At 28.0% G+C, this 18,667-nt stretch overlaps 3 protein-coding genes across 3 annotated transcripts; 2 read left to right on the top strand and 1 right to left on the bottom strand.

Moving 5' to 3' along the window:
* The first annotated feature begins 5,651 nt into the window (after positions 1 to 5,651).
* On the top strand, positions 5,652 to 7,486 carry LOC124927496. The gene is made up of 3 exons (XM_047467913.1): positions 5,652 to 5,795; positions 6,770 to 6,915; positions 7,164 to 7,486. Exons 2-3 carry the CDS (start codon positions 6,810 to 6,812, stop codon positions 7,304 to 7,306), a joined length of 249 nt encoding a protein of 82 aa, XP_047323869.1. The 5' UTR covers positions 5,652 to 5,795; positions 6,770 to 6,809; the 3' UTR covers positions 7,307 to 7,486.
* A 1,088-nt stretch (positions 7,487 to 8,574) lies between these two features.
* Positions 8,575 to 12,818, bottom strand: LOC124925871 (RNA pseudouridine synthase 2, chloroplastic). The gene is made up of 8 exons (XM_047465990.1): positions 12,425 to 12,818; positions 12,004 to 12,147; positions 11,170 to 11,409; positions 10,889 to 11,091; positions 9,893 to 9,971; positions 9,177 to 9,352; positions 8,994 to 9,096; positions 8,575 to 8,899 (listed from the first exon to the last, which is right to left on the bottom strand). Exons 1-7 carry the CDS (start codon positions 12,770 to 12,772, stop codon positions 8,997 to 8,999), a joined length of 1,290 nt encoding a protein of 429 aa, XP_047321946.1. The 5' UTR covers positions 12,773 to 12,818; the 3' UTR covers positions 8,575 to 8,899; positions 8,994 to 8,996.
* Positions 12,819 to 14,169: 1,351 nt separating this feature from the next.
* Positions 14,170 to 16,238, top strand: LOC124928021 (general transcription factor 3C polypeptide 6-like). Its single transcript, XM_047468546.1, has 5 exons — positions 14,170 to 14,308; positions 15,097 to 15,222; positions 15,406 to 15,456; positions 15,555 to 15,612; positions 15,867 to 16,238. The coding sequence occupies exons 2-5, from the start codon at positions 15,100 to 15,102 to the stop codon at positions 16,058 to 16,060; spliced, it is 426 nt and encodes a 141-aa protein (XP_047324502.1). The 5' UTR covers positions 14,170 to 14,308; positions 15,097 to 15,099; the 3' UTR covers positions 16,061 to 16,238.
* The last annotated feature ends 2,429 nt before the right edge of the window (positions 16,239 to 18,667 follow it).

Below are 18,667 nucleotides of genomic sequence, written 5' to 3'. Positions count from 1 at the left end.
TCACCTATATGCTGGCTTGTTTGGTAGTCAACTTTCTAATACTGTTAGCTCTATTTCTCTCAAAATCACTAATATACTATCTGTATCAAAGAAGAAATTAATCAAAGTTTTAAATTTATAGTGAAATATAAAGATAATTTGATCAAAATTCTTTTTTTTTTTAATGATTGTTCTAAACATCACAAAATTTTATCAAATTATTATAACTATTATACCAATATATCCAAATTCTTCATACCCATATATATACCACCATAATGACCATTGTTGTTTTAGTCTTACACCAACAATTGTGGGAGAGATTCAAACCCATAATCTCATATATGAAATGTTAACATTTTGACCACTAAACCACTTATAATTGCTGATTTCAATTTTATATATATATATATATATATATATATATATATATATATATATATATATATATTAGGTATGTTTTAACCATTTATTTTAAATAGGTGGTTAAATATCTATATCTATATCTATATATATATATATCTATATATATATATATATATCTATATATATATATATATATATCTATATATATATATATATCTATATATATATATCTATATCTATATATCTATATCTATATCTATATCTATATCTATATCTATATCTATATCTATATCTATATCTATATATCTATATCTATATATATATATATCTATATATTTATATATATATATATATATATCTATATATATATATTAGGTATGTTTAAACTATTTATTTTAAATAGGTGGTTAAATATATATATATATATATATAAAAAAAAAAATTTAAATAATTAATATTAATATAAATATTATTATTATGTATATATATAATTATTTATTAATATATTATTATATAGATTATAAAATAATTAATATAATCAATATATATATATTTAATTATTTATTAATATATAATTATATAGATTATAAAAGGCAATCATGATCTATAAGTTGCAGATGATTCATATGATTATAAGGAACAAAAGTCCTAACCCTAATTACGATCAATCGTTCTCTACAAAGATTAATTTTTAAAAAACCATTTTTAGGTCAAAAATTTGGATCCTTTTAAATTAGGTCATTCAAGGCATAATTCTTATTCCATTAGTTTTGAAATGATGAACATAATTGCACACAACCAAAACAAGAACATCATAGTAACTTTGTAACATATTTTAAAGATGAAATTAAAATCCATTATTTTCAAAATTACACTTTGATCAAACATGATTTGAATAATGTTATAATAATCTGGAAATCATCCTAACATGTTTACAAACATGTTTAACAGCTATTTGAATAAAAAATTCAAGAATAAACCTCAAGAACATAAATTTTAAAAAATTCAAATTTTCAATTCAAATTTTTATTCTTTTAGTTTAAGGTTGATTTGATCAAAAATCTTTCAACAGAACATTTATACAGCATCTAAGGAGTGATTCTAAAAAAAAGAAATCTTATAATTAAACCCTAGAACATATCAAAATGATCAAACTTAGAAAAAAACTAATTTTTAATCACAATTTGAATTACAATTGTTCTGGACGTTTACCAACAGTTGGAGAACACTCCTAGAAATTGTTGAAAGCTTTCCAAAAGTCTGGATCAAAGCTTTGATCGCCAGAGATAGTTTTCACAAAAACCAGTTTGGCTTGGAATATGAAATTCTTTTATTTAGGATGTAATAGGTGATAATTGTTTGATGGATTGAATGAAGATCACCTAGAGAATATTTATTCCAAGCTAGATCGGTTGAGGACGATGAATTCAAATCCAAGTTGATCATCGGAGTTCTTATCCCTAATTCTATCATTGATCGTGGCAGCCTAATTTTAAGGTAAGGTTGCATTCTTTGGTGTAGGGCTAATGATGGTGATAATAAGGAGAGCATATTGGTCAAAAATGGGAGGATAAGATTGACTGGCAGAGGAGATAGGACTTCTGAAAGAAACGCCGGAGTTCGATCACGTTTCCGGTGATCGCCCTGTTCAATTGGAAAAGACGAATAAAACAATGTCGTTTATAAACAAAATGCGTTGTTGCTTTCTGTTGGATATCCGTCTGCGTTTAGATGTAGAAGAATGCAACTTAGATGATAATAAGAATGTAGAAGGATGAAACCTGGATGATAACATATGCTGAGGATGAGTTATGATGATGACTATTTTCTTTCTCCGTTGAACCTTGTTGGGGATAGATTACCCTGAGTCTTAGCATGCTTGTGAGTACATATGGCTCAAGTTGTGGAGTAGTCACCAAGTGTAGATAATTAGTTGAATAATTTGTTAATATTTGCGTCAACTAAATAAAATGTACATTATCTATCGATAGTATGTACGATCATTTGTTGTCGATGAATGTCCCAAAACATGTTATTTGTTAATAGTATACCCAAATAATTTATTAATATTCTTGTCAATCAAAAACTTTATCAATTGATAGTATGCCACAATCATTTATATATGGGCCCTTCAGAAAAAAAAATTAGATAAATATACTTTATTAAATCATTTATTTTTTTAAATTAAAACTGGTCACTTAAAAAAATAGAATTATTAAGAATAATTAATATTTGTTTAATTACAATTACACAGTAAAACATTATAGGGTAATATTTTATTAATAAAATTGTCTTTTTTGAATTACATATATTACTATTTAAATATATATTTTTATAAATTTATTAATTGTTTTAATAAAATTTATAAACCAAACAAAGTATAATAACACCAATCAACTTTTCCTCTTTGTTAGTTTTTTTTAAATATACATATTATTACATTTTTTAACTTATATATTTTAATAAAGTATTTTTTAAACTTAACAGGGTGATTTTTTAGCTTATGAATTTTAATAAAGGATTAATTAATTTATATAAAAATAATCGTAAAAGTCAAAGAGATTAGAAACATAAACAGAACATTGTTATTATTTAATTGTTTTAACTTGCAATTAAAAGACATTAATATAACTATGATTGTTGTAACACCTGAGACTTACTAATTGTAAATACTTAAGAGCCATGCCAACAAAAACAAAGGCATAGATATAAAAAAGATAATCATAAAAATCAAGCCCACAACTCCGCCTATATCAATGAATGTGTTGCCGTTTTTCTTCAAATCACGTATTGCTCCTGCTAAACACCGTATCAAATATGTAACTGCCGAGACAGCAAATGCTAGGACTACGACATACCACGCATATGCTTCGCCTTTTTTCATTTTTGTTGTCTTCTTCAAATATCGGAGATTTTAGATAATTATTAGTGTTTGGAAAAAAATAAAGAAAGAGATATAAATATTTGATTGCCTTGCTCAAGTTTTGAGAATGATTTGATTATTGATTTCCCGTGCCTTTAAAATCTTCGTCAATTATTTTAAATGATAATATAAAATATTGCACGATTAATTCATGTATATTGAAATATATTTTATTGGTTTGATAATTAATACTTAAAATCAGATTAATTTATGCACTATTAAACAATATTAATCTCATTCGGTTTAGTAAAGTTTGCATTATTTTCCCTAATTGTTTTATAAGAAATTAACTTTTATTAAATTCAAATAAGATTTACATATAAAAAATTAATTAGTAAATAATACAAGATAACGTCTACAAAATCAAAATTAATAATTTTTATCTAAATATCAAATTTCATAAACAATTTACAAAAATAAAACTCTTAGTAGTAAAAATTTGACGATATTGAATTCCTCCAAAAACGAATTCATTTAGTCCACTATTATATATTATAATTTTATAGTAAGTTAAATATTAAGCATCTAATTTCTTATTTGATCACTTTTGTTACTACCCACCCTGAGAAATGTCAATCCACTCACATCTACCATCAAATTATTCATAAGTTTTTCTCATTAGGTAAAATACTGTTCAATAGTTACAAAATAAAGATAAAAAAATAAAAAATAAAAAATTATCTCAATCATAAATAGTTATGATAGATGAAATAATTAAAAATACATAAGAACATTCTTCGTACTTATAAAATTTATCTTTTACATTTAAAAAAAAATTAAAATGTTAATAGAATCTTTATAATCATAATATACTTCAATTTAGGACATTTTTAATGGAATCGGTAATTGATGTCTTCACCCCGACTCTTAATATTTGAGCTATCATAATTAGTTTAGTTAAGTATATATTTTTTTGTAAGAATAAAATAACACATTTTTAAATATAAAAGTAATTATTATTCTTAACATAACACAAGACTATGTACGACAACCATTCTTTAAAAAAAAAATCTCCAATTGAAAAGTTTTAGTTGGTATTTCATATGAATAATACTACACAGCCAAGAAAATTACAAAGAATTGCAATCAATATTAGATAGTCAAACAATTAGAAGATTTAGTGTTTAAAATTCAATCTAAATTTCATAAAACTGAATAAAGAAATGCCCAAAATGACTTGAATCTCATTTTCGTCTACAAAATAAAATGCTCCTGAAATAGAGATCCAACCATAAACCAAATAATATCAAGTTAATTATACACTCTCTTGATATAAAAAATAAAATTAGAGATTCAATAACACAACTCTCTAGACTTGTAAACATAAATGAATATATATCAACAACAAATAAAGATCTAATCTACGATGTAAAAATGTATTCAAGATAATTACCGCGTCGTTGGGACGCTAGAACGTATCACTCAATCTACAAATCGTAGTTTTTTTAGACTTCAAGTGGATGTTGACTTATTTGGCAGCCATGGTTGCTTCTCTCTCAGCTCGGATAGTAGTGAACACCTAATCAAACCCTAGTCTTCATCTAAAAAGAAACGAATCACTTGAACATGTACCGCTCCATCTAGAAAATCACACTTTTTCGTTCCGATATGGACTTCAACTGCCAACATCACTTATATGTTGACTTTTTTAGTAGTCAAATGTTCTAGTACTGTTAGCTTCCATGGTTGTTTCTCCAAAAACTACTAATACACTATCTGTATTTAAGAAGAAACTAATTAAAATTTTAAATTTATAGTAAATGTAAATGGACTACGTACATCCATCCTATCCGAATAACTCTGGATAACTCGTGAATGACGAGATGGCCTTCTCCAAATAATTAAATTAAATTTAAGTGATCGGAGAATAATTTGATCAAAATTTATTTTTGTATAATGACAATTTCTTTAATTAATTAGGCTCTAATTATTTCAATAATTAGCTTAATTAATTATTTTAATTGAGTTTTAACCATGAAATTAATTATTTTAATTTATAAATTGGTGTGTAGACTTGTAGTGTTTCTAACTATATAGACATTATATTTCTTTGTTGTCTCTAATGTTCATGTCATCTCGTTGTTGTGTGCCATGAATGATTGAGTTTCGGTGAAATTCTAAAATCGTATTTAAGACTACTATAAGAGAGACGACGTGTAAAAGCAAAAAATGTTATGTTGTATTGATGAAGATCAAAGTTTGTTCTTATATAAGGGCGGTCAAAAGTATATATTAACTCTTATATTATATAGGTACCGATAAAATAGATTTAAAAGAAATAAACATATTTTAAATAAACATATTTTACAACGTTTCAATTAAATGAGAGTTAGAACTTTAAATTGTATCATATAATTATTATGATTTAATTAATAAAATAAAATTTTCATTAAGTTTTCTCCCAAACAAGGCCGCAAGAAGGAAAATATCATCCGAACCAGTTTGGCGGCGAGTCCTCCCAATCGTAGCCGCCAGCGGCGTTTCGCGTCAACGAAAGCAGTCAATATTTAACTCGATTAAGCCTTAGGTAATGGAAATTCTTCCATTTCTATGTTATTTCTTAATCTCGGCCGCTTCTTTTCTCGTCTGAAATGAGAATTGAAACTGTCTTAGATCTGTGAATTCATTTCAAAAATGATCATAGTCATTGAATTGAAAACTAGAGTTGAACTAATCAGTTAGTTTCTTTTGGGAATTTTTGTTTGATTTTCCTCACAAATTCACTAATCAATAGAAAACCCAGATACGATTGGAATTAGAATGGATGATATTTTGCTTGGTATATAATGTTGATATATGCTAGAGTAAAATCAGAGGTATAAGAAGTTATGATTGCTTGAAAATTTGTAATAAGATCATGAACTATATTTGTTTGTAATTAGATTTTAGATTATCTGGAAAGAAACTGATTTGTTTCTAGTGGGTGCTCATCGAACTGTATCATTGTATTTAGGAAATGATCGAGCTGGTTTCCTGTTAGGGTTTTATTTGGTTTGTTTTGTTATGCAAACTTTGTGAATTCTGATTTGGAGGTGGATTCAGATTAGATCATGTGAAAACTGTACTTAGTTGAAAATTGATTAACTGTTTCTCATATGCATAAACAGAACTGTCTTCATGTGGAGAATTCTAGGACTTAATTTAGGGTTTTTGTTGAATCATCGTGGTTCTAGTATAAATCTAGGGTTTTCATCAATTCATAGGGTCTTGTTTCCATATAGGGTGTTACTGAAATTGTTCCTTTCCCGAAAACAAATAAGAAGAAGAAGAAGAAGAAGTTGATGATGATAAAAGTATTTTCTAGGCTTGTTTTCTTTCTTTTCTGCATATTCAATGTTCAAAGAATTGCTTCTAAACTTCACATGTTTACTTTTTGGCAAAATGCTGTTAACATATATCTCTGTCTTTAGGAACTTTACTTGGGAGCTTCATCAAACAGTTTCAACTTGTCTTATGAACAAATTTCGTTTTTCCTTAAGAATGTGTTTTTGACAAACGCAGATGCTAACATGGATCTGTGTTGATCGGACGAGAAACTATCATGGCTCGCTTCTTAGAATTGCAAGATTTTTTAATTAGAGCCAAAGTGTTGAAGTTGTATAGACAAGCATTGAGGACGACTCGAAGAGCTCCTGTCGAAACTAGAGGTTAGATCATATATGTGTCTGTTTTAAAGTCTCTAATATCATTAATGGAGAATTCATCAACTAAAATACCCTTTTTGAAATTATATTTAAAAGGGGAATTTGGTAATAGAACACCAAATAACCAAATTAATTGATTGTTTCACACCAAACAATGTTATGATGTTCAAATAACCCAAGATCAAATAAATTTATGAACTGAAATTGAAACTCCCAAAATTTTACTGAAGGTTAAATTTGTGATTGTATAGCTGAGTTGCAACTAATGATTAGACAAGAAATGGAGATTAACCGGAGCTGTGATGATCGACAAAGGATTCGGTTCTTGGTTGGAGAAGGGGCAGGGAAGCTGAAAAAACTAGATGAGATGCTTGATATGCAAGGGTATACTTAAGTGAGTTTTATTAGAAAGAAAAATGTTCCAAAATGCTCTTGTTTCGACTACTCTTTTTTGTCAGGCCTATAATCTTTTTACACAATTACAAGAACATGTTTCATATTTAATGTTCCTCACTTTGTGTCCTTAGGGGATTGTCAATGGATCCATTTAATTCAAATATATTTTCATTCACATGATTATGTGGTTTTGGAATCCAAAAAATGGTTGCATTGAATTCTTGTTTCTCGGCAGATCATAGATTGTGTTGGTTGGTTTTCAAGATAAATTTAATTTTGATTTTATTACATGAATTATATTATATCAAGATCTTTTTACGACAGATTTAGATGTATAAATATTGGATTAGTTTGATAAAATAATCGATTCTATATTTATAAGAGATCAAGTATGTGAAGTAATAGAGACTTTAAAATTAAGTGTACAAGTACTATCAATAAATATTGCAATAGATAAACATGGACAAACCACCATTGAACCTAATTTAAATCTCACAATATGGAGTTTCACGAGATTTTATCTTAATAGTTTCAAATGTTGTTAACTTATTATATACGTGTCATTTATAAATAAATAAAATATTAATGTCGCTAATTTAACTATCGAATTTCAGCGAAACAAAGATTTTGACTATCGATTCTCTTAAATTTTATAGTCAAAACTTTTCATTTGTTAAAATTTTGTATTAACGGTGTTTAAAACTCTTAAGAACAAAATCTTGTTTTATATAATTTTAATTATAAAGAGTTGTAAATTGTAAAATATCCGAAATTCTGATTGACCCAAATTTAACCATTCGACCCTAAATAAATAATAAGAAGAAATTAAATATTTCAATGGAACCAAAACAATTGGAATACTTCACAAATAAAAAAAATGAGAATAAATTATAGATAATTGTAAATTGAATAGGTTCAATTGTTTGGATAGCTATATAAAAACTCTATAATCTACCTATCAAATATTTTTTAATTGGCTCAATTTATGACAAATTGTTTACATTACAAGTTTCGATTATCATTTAGTGCACAAATTCAATTCTCAATTAGTCTCCCCAAATGGTTGAATCTCGGATGCCCCTTATATCAAATGTATATTTTGATGCTAATCTTATTAGTCAAGATGCACATAAACTGACCTAGACGCAGCGATAATAAAATAAATAAATTGCTGAGTCTAATATATGATTGTTTGAAGGGTTTGATGATAGTGTGACAGTCAACCACACATTTGATAAATACCAAATGAATTTGAATCTGTATCTATAATGAGAATGAAAATCCAAACCATTTCCAAATTAAGCAAAATATGGGATGTATGGATGTTTGTTGTGGTCTAAAAGCTTTAAGCTTACTATTTAAAGTTTAGCAAAAATTAAGGTTGGTAATGAAAGGAGTGTATGAACACAAAAAACTACATGAAAGGAATGAATACATATATCAACAAGTCTTGCATAAACAAGTATGAATCCATTTGGCTCTCCACTAGTGAGCCAGACGTCCTCATAAGGCTTTAACAGCGAATCACACAAGAAATCCGCACTTTTCCCCGAAGATCCAACATAATTCGTCGTATGATTTGTTAAAATACCTGAGCATGTAAAATATCTTTTAGACCCGGTTATGGTTTCACTTGTAACATCTAATTGGACTTTCTAAATCGGGAGAGATTATAACAGTTTTACCTTCTATGCATTGGTTTCACGGAAAATGCTCAAAATATCAGCAAAATCTGCAGGCGGCTCACAAGAGAAGTCCATTTCTTCCCCTGTATGTGGGTGCTTAAACCTATAAAGTACAAGATCAATCTTGTTCTTAGGTATGATGTGATGACAAAATTAATATGAGAGGACACAAAATCTTCATACCCGAGAACCATGGCGTGCAAGTAAGGCCTATCAAAGTGTGAAACCACTTGCATTAGTTGATTATGAAAATTGGATGACAATTTTGATCTGATCAATCCCATGACCATGCTTTTAGTTCCTCCATATACTTCGTCACCAAGCAAAGGAAACCCTAAGTGCTTCGCATGTGCACGGATCTATTTCAAGATAAGGATTGAAAATCAATCTCCATTTGGAGTAATGTATTCACAAGGTTTGATCAGATTCATTAAGGATGTGTTTGGATGAGTATAATTAGAATTAACAATTCAATTCTTATGTTCAAAGAAATTATATAAGAGTTGTTTGATTATTTTGGTTTAAAAAAAATAAAAACCTCTATCACATCATATATCATTTCAACCATCAAATTACTTAATTCATCAAAAAAATATTAAAATACCCATACTTTAATTTTACAAAATTTAAATTTTAAATACAAAGGACAATATAGTAATTTAACTCAAATAATCCTACGAAAACCCATTTTGTCATCAAACAAGATTTGATACTCATAACCTTCAAATAATCCAAACCCCACATCCAAAAAGCTCATAATTCCAATTCCAGGTGGGAATGATGTATCGAATTGAATATATACGATTTTTAAAACACAAGACAAATGATTTGGTTCTAATTATATTTTGGTCTAAACCAAACATAGCACAATAATGCTGGATGAACATATAGAAAAATACCTGATGAGTGCGTCCAGTTTCCAACTGCCATTGGACTAGTGCAGAGCTGCCACGAGCAAGCACTTCAAGAACTCTATACCTGATGAAATAAAATTGTTAACACAATTGGGATTATTTGGAAACACTTTTTGTTTCTAGATTTGAATTCAAATTTAGAAAACTGCCAATTAAATTTTGAATATGTGTATAACTAGGTTTTGTTTCCTGATGTGATCTCATTTAGATTCACATCCAGCTGATGTACATGCATTGTTTGGTGAGTTATTTCATTTGGGATTATTTTTAATAAGCCACTATCCAATCAATCACCACTTCTTCATACACATTATTCAAATCATTATATGTAAGTGTGAAATATCAATACCTTCCATTTTCTTAACTATATTCTTTATATATTATATATTTGGTCATTATTATATGTAAGTGTAAAATGGTCATTTAACCTTAAAATCATGATTGTTTAGAAGGATACACCCAATAGGATTATGTGCAACTAATCCATTGATTATTCAAATAACCCGAGATCAAACAAGGCCCGATAATGAGCTTATTAGGTATAAATGAAAATTTATTGTTATACTTCAGTAAGTGCTACTAAATGTTGACATATATACAAGAACTTTGTTTTAAAATTAGTTGTAGCTGTAATGGATTCTAAATAGGCCCATTTTGTTTTGGGATTATAGCATGAATTGTAAACCTATTATATTTTTTTTAGACCATGGCTTTCTACCTCAAGTAAGCTAGCACAATATTTCACCGTCATTATCCCCAACTTCAATCAAAGCATTTTAAATGGAAATAGAAGTTTTGATGCTTTTTTGTTTTGTTTTTTATTTTGCGATCAAGGTTTAGAGAATCAAATCTAAGACCTTTATTCACTTAAGCTACTCGATAGGATTAACTTTTGATGTTTTGTCTTTTTGATTGTGTAACTCATAACAATCTAACTCGTTAATTAAGTAAAGTTAGCGGTAAAGATGGAGCACGAATCACCTACTAGCAGCATAACGAGCCTTTCTAGAGTTGGTTGAACCAGGAATGGCAGCCATACGAATCCGATTATTTGGATCACGGCCTATAGGAATATCAATACGCCCTGAAGCTGGTGATGGAACCCCACACGTAAGACTGATGTATACTCTTCGAATTGAATGTTTCTTGAATTGTTCGGATAAGCCGGCATGGGATTGCTCATCCTGTCAAACAGTAAAAATTGAAATTGTAAGGAGATGGTGAATCTCACTACTAAGACATTGTGGTGAAAAGTGATTTACCTTAGCAACAATTATCAATCCACTTGTTCCTTTATCTAGTCTATGGACAATACCTGGACGAACCGAAGCAGCATATGCAGAAGAATTTATATCAGTTGACAAGTCATTTAACTCATCAAACAGATCTTCATTGTCAGAGAGAATTTCTTCGTCAGGAAGTGTAGCAGTTGGTAGACTACAATGGTGAAGAATTCCATTCACTAGTGTTCCATTAGGATTTCCAGGTGCAGGATGGACAACCTTCATTAGAAAATAAATTGCTCTTTACACCATTCACGAAGATTTACTCTCTTTTTTCCTTCTTTTAACTAATTAACTCACTATACAACCCACCATCGTGACCTCCAACATAAATCTGGTGTTTTTAATAAAAATCGAACACGAGACATCTACAAGGCTCCTAACACTGAGAGTTACCCAGAGGTGGGATCGTGAAGATTTACTCTTAAGCATAGAAAACAAAGAAAACAAGAACCTTATGTGCTTTCTTTCAGAAGAACAACAGTTTTCTCTTCACAAAAAAAATGAATAAAAAATTGGGGAATATTTAGGGTTGTTTGGTATGTGTTGTTTTCATCTCATGATCTGGAAAAAATCTGTATACCAAATAAAGTAAAAAATTACAATAAAATTTGGATCATAATCTAGAATATAACTTCTAACACCAAATGAAAAAACCATATATGAAACGAAAAAAAAAAAAAACACTTTCAACTTTCACTTTGATGATTTTTCAATGGAATCATGGTTGACAAAATACTAGTTTTCAAATAGAATCTCAAACAAACTCTTCGAAAACTAGTAGAGAAGATTGAGTCAATCAAGAAATATTACCATGTGAGCAGGTTTGTTAACAACAAGCACATGCTCATCTTCATAAACAATATCTAGAGGTATATTTTCCGGCTCAGCCTTTAAGGGTTGCAACTCTGATATAGTGCACACAACACAGTCCCCTGTTCTAACCATCTGCGAAACCTGTTCACACCAATTCATATTCAATAAGCCAGCTGAAATGAAATTGGAATTGGGTCCAATTCCAACTCGTTTGCTTGTTTGTTTACAGATTTAAAAAAGAGAAATTTATAGAATTTAAAAATGTGTATAATTTTAACCCACCAGCAATAATGTTAATTCTCATTGAAATTCTAATTCTAATTCCAATATCAAATACCCAAATGAAGGGAAAACAAGTAAATGATTACTAGATAATGATGAATCTGAACATATGATAAAGAATCAACTTTTCACTTACCTTATCGATTACTCGGCCATTGATATTTACAAGTCCAGCACGAATGCTTGACTGAACTCGAGCTCTGCTGACGCCGGTAATGCGAGAAGAAATCCATGAATCAAGTCTCAACTTAGAATTGATGTCCACGGTCTCGTCAAGATGTACGCCCGCGTAATTACTTCTTCGGTTAGAAGGTAATTCTGAATTGGTGGCATCAGATTCTGAAACTGAAGCAGCGCGGGAGCAAGCTCTGATATTCCATGAAACCCTACACAAGCTCTTGGGAAAGGGGCGAGAAGACGAGTTCTTCAAGGCTTTAGCTGAAGCCGCCGCCGAGGGAAATGAGAGAGAGTATAGTGAAGGCATACCTTTTCTCGTCGTTCGCAACCGCTGCCGTCGATGAGACTGTAATCTTAACCAGAGACCTCAAGGGCATATTCGGAAACTTGTGAAATCTTTATTTTTAATAAAATAAAACAAACGGAAATTTGATGAAATGAGTTTAGAAATTGTAGCAAATAATCGGCTCATAATAAAAATTGTGTAAATGTTAGTTTTCTATTTTTCGTAAAAAAAAATACTTAATCACGTCATGCGATTAAGGATGATAATTTAAAACCGCTCCGCGAAAACTGAATTAAATTTTTTCGTTTGAGACGGTTTTTCTTCGGAATCGAACGGGATGGGGCGGTGATGGTATTTGTGTCACCGCTCCACCCTGCCCTTATTTCACCCTGATTCAAGTCCAAACATCATAAACATAATTAAATAAATTAAATCACTAATATATTTATTTATTTAATATATTTTATAAGAATAATAAAATTATTTTTTATAATAATATAAAATTTTAATATATTATAAATATATATTGTATTAAAAAAATTATTTATATAATTTTTATTTATTTTTTAAAAAAGATTATTAACGGTGTCCGCGGGATTCCTAAAAAACGAACGGGACGTGTAGGGATGATATTGCAATCTCTACACGCGACGGCACGATCGCGTCTCGCAACGACATGCTCGTCCCGCGACGACGCACTCGACGAATTAAGTTCCGTCGCGTTAAGCCACAGTGTATTTTTGTCAGAGAAATGATCTTGCACAATTTTTATTAGGCGAAGATAATCTCCACATTTAACTCAATTATTAATATCATTTCATCAAATTTCCACCCTATAAGTTATAAATAAAATATTTTTTATATATTAATATTTTAAATAAAAGTAATATTATTTAAATTTAATTAATCTTATTTTGTAAAATTTAATTTCAATTAAAATTTAATATTAATATAAATTTTTAAATAAATTAAATATCTAAAATTATAAAAATAAAAAATATCATTTTTATAAATTTAAAATTTAATTTTGTTTATTTGAAAATACTTATAAAAAAAAATAAGTATAAACGCTTGTAAGTCGAAATAACTTATTATTTAAAATAATAATTAATTTTATAAAATAAGTTATATATATATATATATATTTAAAAAATTATATTTAAGTATATTTATATAATTATATATATATATTTTATAATTTTAAAAGGTTATACATATTTTCAATTTAAAAAATATATAATTTATAAATAATAGTGTACAAATTTTTTAATATTTATTATATATATACAAGTTATTATATATATATATATATTTAAATAATTTATTAATTTATAATTAAAAAAACAATATATGTTTGTTGATTTTGTTTTTTATGTAAGTTATTTTGAAAAATAATAAAAACAAAATTAATTAAACACATTGATAAAACCCTAGCTGAGTTCTTCTTCATTACTTCTTCACTAATCGAGGAGGAAGCTAACTTGTGATTTTTGAAGGTTAAGATCCTGTGAATCGGCCTCGATTTGACGACGGTGGATCAGGAGTAAGAAGATAAAGGTGATCTGATTACTTACGTGGAATCTGTTTTATTTTTCTTTCCTTTTGGCAGTTTGAATCAAAACCAGGGATACATGATTGATAGTATTGACAAATGATGATTCAATTATCGGAATAAACCTCTCTGTTACCAAACAAAAGTGATTGTTCATTCTAATTTCTGCAGTATTGAAATCATATATGTTTTCTTCAACTGGAAATTGTAACTATTTGTGGAAAGAGAGATGCGCATTGTTTTACTCTGTTGTAAGGGAAGGCCTGTCTTTGTGTATCGGATGTTCCTTTTCCTGTTGATTGTTTGAATTTTCAGACCCATAAACAAGCATTATCCAACACAATCTGTAAAATCCTTTTCAGGGTTCTTGGTTTGATGGATTTGATAAATATAAGATTAGGGTTGATTGTGGCTTAACAAGTCTTATTCATTATTATTGTTCTGCTCTGTTGTAAGGGAAGGACTGTCTGTGTGTATCAGATGTTCCTTTTATTGTTGATTGTTTGAATTTTCAGACCATGAACAAGCATTATCCAACACAATCCTTAAAATCCTTTTCACGGTTCTTGGTTTGATGGATTTGGTATATATAAGATTAGGGTTGATTGTGGATTTACAAGTCTATTCATCATTATTGGTTTCTGGTGAAGGAGAATCTCGTGTTTTCTACTTCTTGTAATAAACACTCTAACTAATTTATTGATAACATTAGCCAATTCTTTGTGAAGAAAACCCGTTTCAACTACTTAGTTCTCAATGACATGTTTTCTTAAGCACAATTGATTTTATGTAGGTTATGGAAGAAGATGCTTCAAATTCATGTGATTCTGAATACGAGGATGAGTATGTGTTGCTTGATTTGGATGAAGTTGCTGCGAAAGTTTGTAATTTTCCCCCAGATGCACCGTATACTCTATTAGTATGTATTGAAACTGTATATGATTATTTTGATTTCTTTGCCAACCTTTGACTGCATAATAGTGGCAAGATTCTGGTCGTTGCTTTGATGCGATTATTTTCATGCAAGATTTTAAGTGAAAAACTAGATTAAGATTATGTATTTTCCTCTTGTAATTGTTATTTTTTCTTCAAATATTTGCAGGGATTAGACACATTGCATCCTGTGTTGATTATAGATAACAAACTGAAGTTGGTATGTCAGTCATTCATAGCTAAAGTTAAGAAAATCTGTTACTATAATAAATGACACTTTTAACATAATTTTTTGTGGGTTGTGGGTTGTCTTAACAGGTTGGGGAATACGAAGAAACAATTGGAACGTGTGTCGTCTTTAATGAAGAAAAAACAGGTGTTTTTTCACTTCTAACCTATTGAGTCTCCTACCATAAGAATTTAATTTGAAAACTGGTATTTTGTTACACTCAACTTCTTTGTATAAAAGTCGACAAATTTCCTTGTAACCCACATCAATATGGATCAAATAATTCATTGGGTGTACTTCTAATATGCTAAAATGCATTTTTGAAGCCCATGTCTATATAGTATTCTGCGTTTTCAGTCAAATTTAAAGGGTATTTTTCTTTAAATTCTTTATTTTGGCAGATTCAAAGGCAAGAGCAGTAACCCAAAAGAAATTGGGGGCTTCTGGAGCTAAGAATTCAAAGCAACCAGTGATCAAGGATGTTAGGCCTGTTGGGAGTCTCCAAAAGATTCTAAAGTTTAGACTAGCCACAGAGAATGAGAATGAAGAAGAAGCAAATAACACCCATGGAAAAAAGCCAAGTTCAAAAAGTTAGCTATAGAAGAGAACATGTATTTATTTGATTAACTTTAACACTATCCTCATTCCACCACAATTGATTGTAGATGTTTAGCAAAAGATGGATATAATGAAAAGTGCATCTCAATTTCATCACTCTCATTTTGGAACAAAAATTTCAGTTTCTTATAAAGATTATTGATTTAGTATAAATTGATATATTATAGCAAAATTGGTATTTTATAAAATAATCAAATTTCAAAAGTTTATTTCATTTTGAAGGTTAGTTTTACATTTTTTTAAAAATATATTATTGGGTAATGTTACTTTTGCTTTATTGGGATATTAATTTATCTTAGATAAATTAATATTTTGAAATATTTTAATTATGTATATATTAATAAATTTAATAATATTTATATATTCAAAAGCAGTTACACTCTAATTTCATTTGTTTCTAAATAGATCAAAATTTTATTATTACTATTTGTTATATAAAAATAAACATCCCAATTAAGAAAATTGAAGTTATAAATTATTATGAAATATGTATTTATTTAACCCTTCAACTTTCTTTGTTCAATTGTAAGATTTTATTTGGTTTTAATTGTTTTCTATCAATTTTTATAATTATTCCATAACAAAAGTATATTTAAAATAATTGTTATATATTAGTAATAGTTAATACTGACATACTTTGAAATTTGAAGGTTATTATTTTGTAGGTGTCTTCATTTATATTTTGTATAACTGTGATGTGATTTTTAATAAGAAATAAAATTTGTTCAATTAGAAGAACTTATAACTTGAAGTTAGTATTTATACTTAGATTTCATTCAATTATTTTTAAAGTTTAGTTCCCGAGCATGTTCAAAGTAAATTCAACAATGTGAACCTTCCCTTTCTTCTCCTTTTTCTATGTCACGATGCCTTTGTCTTTTTAACTTAATGGGCTTAATCATTATGAAAATCCAACTAAGCGTACGTTTTAAATTAATGAGTCATTAAATATGATAGTTTCATTAGTAGGTCATTAATGTAGTAGTTGTAGTTAGTTCTATAAACATCTCACAGGTATTACTTTGTAAAACATCAAGTATTCAAGTGATATTAATATTCTCGGTAAGAGTTTACTCTTTCTCTCTAAAATTATTGTATCAATTTTATTAAACATCGAGTGTTGCTTCGAATAAGGCTGACTAGTTACTCGTTCTTGCGAAAATCGTAACAAGTGCCGCACAGATCGTTGGTGAAAAGACCGATTCTGTGACACCTCTCAAGGGAGGGGTGAATTTTTTTACCCCTTCTGAGAGAGAACAAAGGAAAGGAAAGTAGAAGCAGATGATCCTATTTGGTGAAAGACTAGCTATTTAAAATATTAACAAATCTATGATGGTAAGGGTTTTATGTATAAATAAATATATTATGATAATTAAAATTTTGTGTTAATAATAATATATAATTAATGTTGTTTTCAAATAACTTACAATTTAAATTAAATTATCAAATTTTATAGTTAAATTCAAAATGTTAGAATAAAAAAAAAATGTACAAATATAATTTTTTAAAAAATGTTCAGTTATATTAAAAATAATTTAAATAAACTAATAAAAATATGATACTAAAAAATAAAATTATAAAATCACAAAACATGACAAAATAATATAAAGACTTGTCAGGATCTTCCAGGCTAGAAAGAAACCTAATGATTAAATATGTGATATTTATATTTTAAATGAGGGTGTTCCAACTTGAAATTGAAACCATTTTTTAAATAATAGTCTAGAGGGTTGGTCAACCTTTGTGCGAGCCATTTCATTCCTCACTATTGTATATGACTAGTACACTCGTTCGAGTTTAGAAAATCCTTCCCATTTTCTTTCATCAATCATTTCAGTCTTCGTTATTAACATCGAGAAAGAAAGAAAAAACTAGTTTAAAGAATTGAACTCATAACTTTAACTTTAAATTTTTATGTTATGCCAATCAGTCAGGGACGGAGCCACACCAGCCCCACTTAAATTAAAATCTTAAAACAAAACATTTTATATATGTATTTGACAAATTTCTCTTAGCCCAGTTGGCTATACGACTAAATTGTGAAGATAAGGTCAAGGATCAAACCCTGACCTCACCTTTTATTTTAAAATATTATTTTTATCTAAAAATTAATTCATAATTATTTTATACCAATAATATTTTCTAATATATAAATATTTATAATAATTCATAAATTTTAATTAATATATAAATAAGATTTATTTATATAGATAAAATATAAAAAATTATATATAAAATAATGTAAATCATATAATAATATTATTTATTTTAAAATTATATTTATATAATAATTATACATTATTTTTTATTTATTTTAATATAATTAATAATACAAATTATTTATAAGGGTAAAATATAAAAATTAAAATAATAATAGTGTTTTATATTTTTTTAATCTTAAACTATTTTAAAAATTTATAAGAAAATATAAATTAATATTAATAAACAAGTTAAAATAGTTACATTGATTTGATTCGGTATTTAAATAAAAAATTTGATATCCCTGCTCAAAAACGTTATAAATCTCTTAGAATTGAGGTTGATGTAAGTTCTCTTAAACTTGATCCAGCATTACGTATTTCAA

Source organism: Impatiens glandulifera, chromosome 2 (assembly GCF_907164915.1).
Source record: "Impatiens glandulifera chromosome 2, dImpGla2.1, whole genome shotgun sequence".
Classification (NCBI taxonomy): Eukaryota; Viridiplantae; Streptophyta; class Magnoliopsida; order Ericales; family Balsaminaceae; genus Impatiens; species Impatiens glandulifera.
This window is presented reverse-complemented; position numbering and strand designations above follow the sequence as displayed.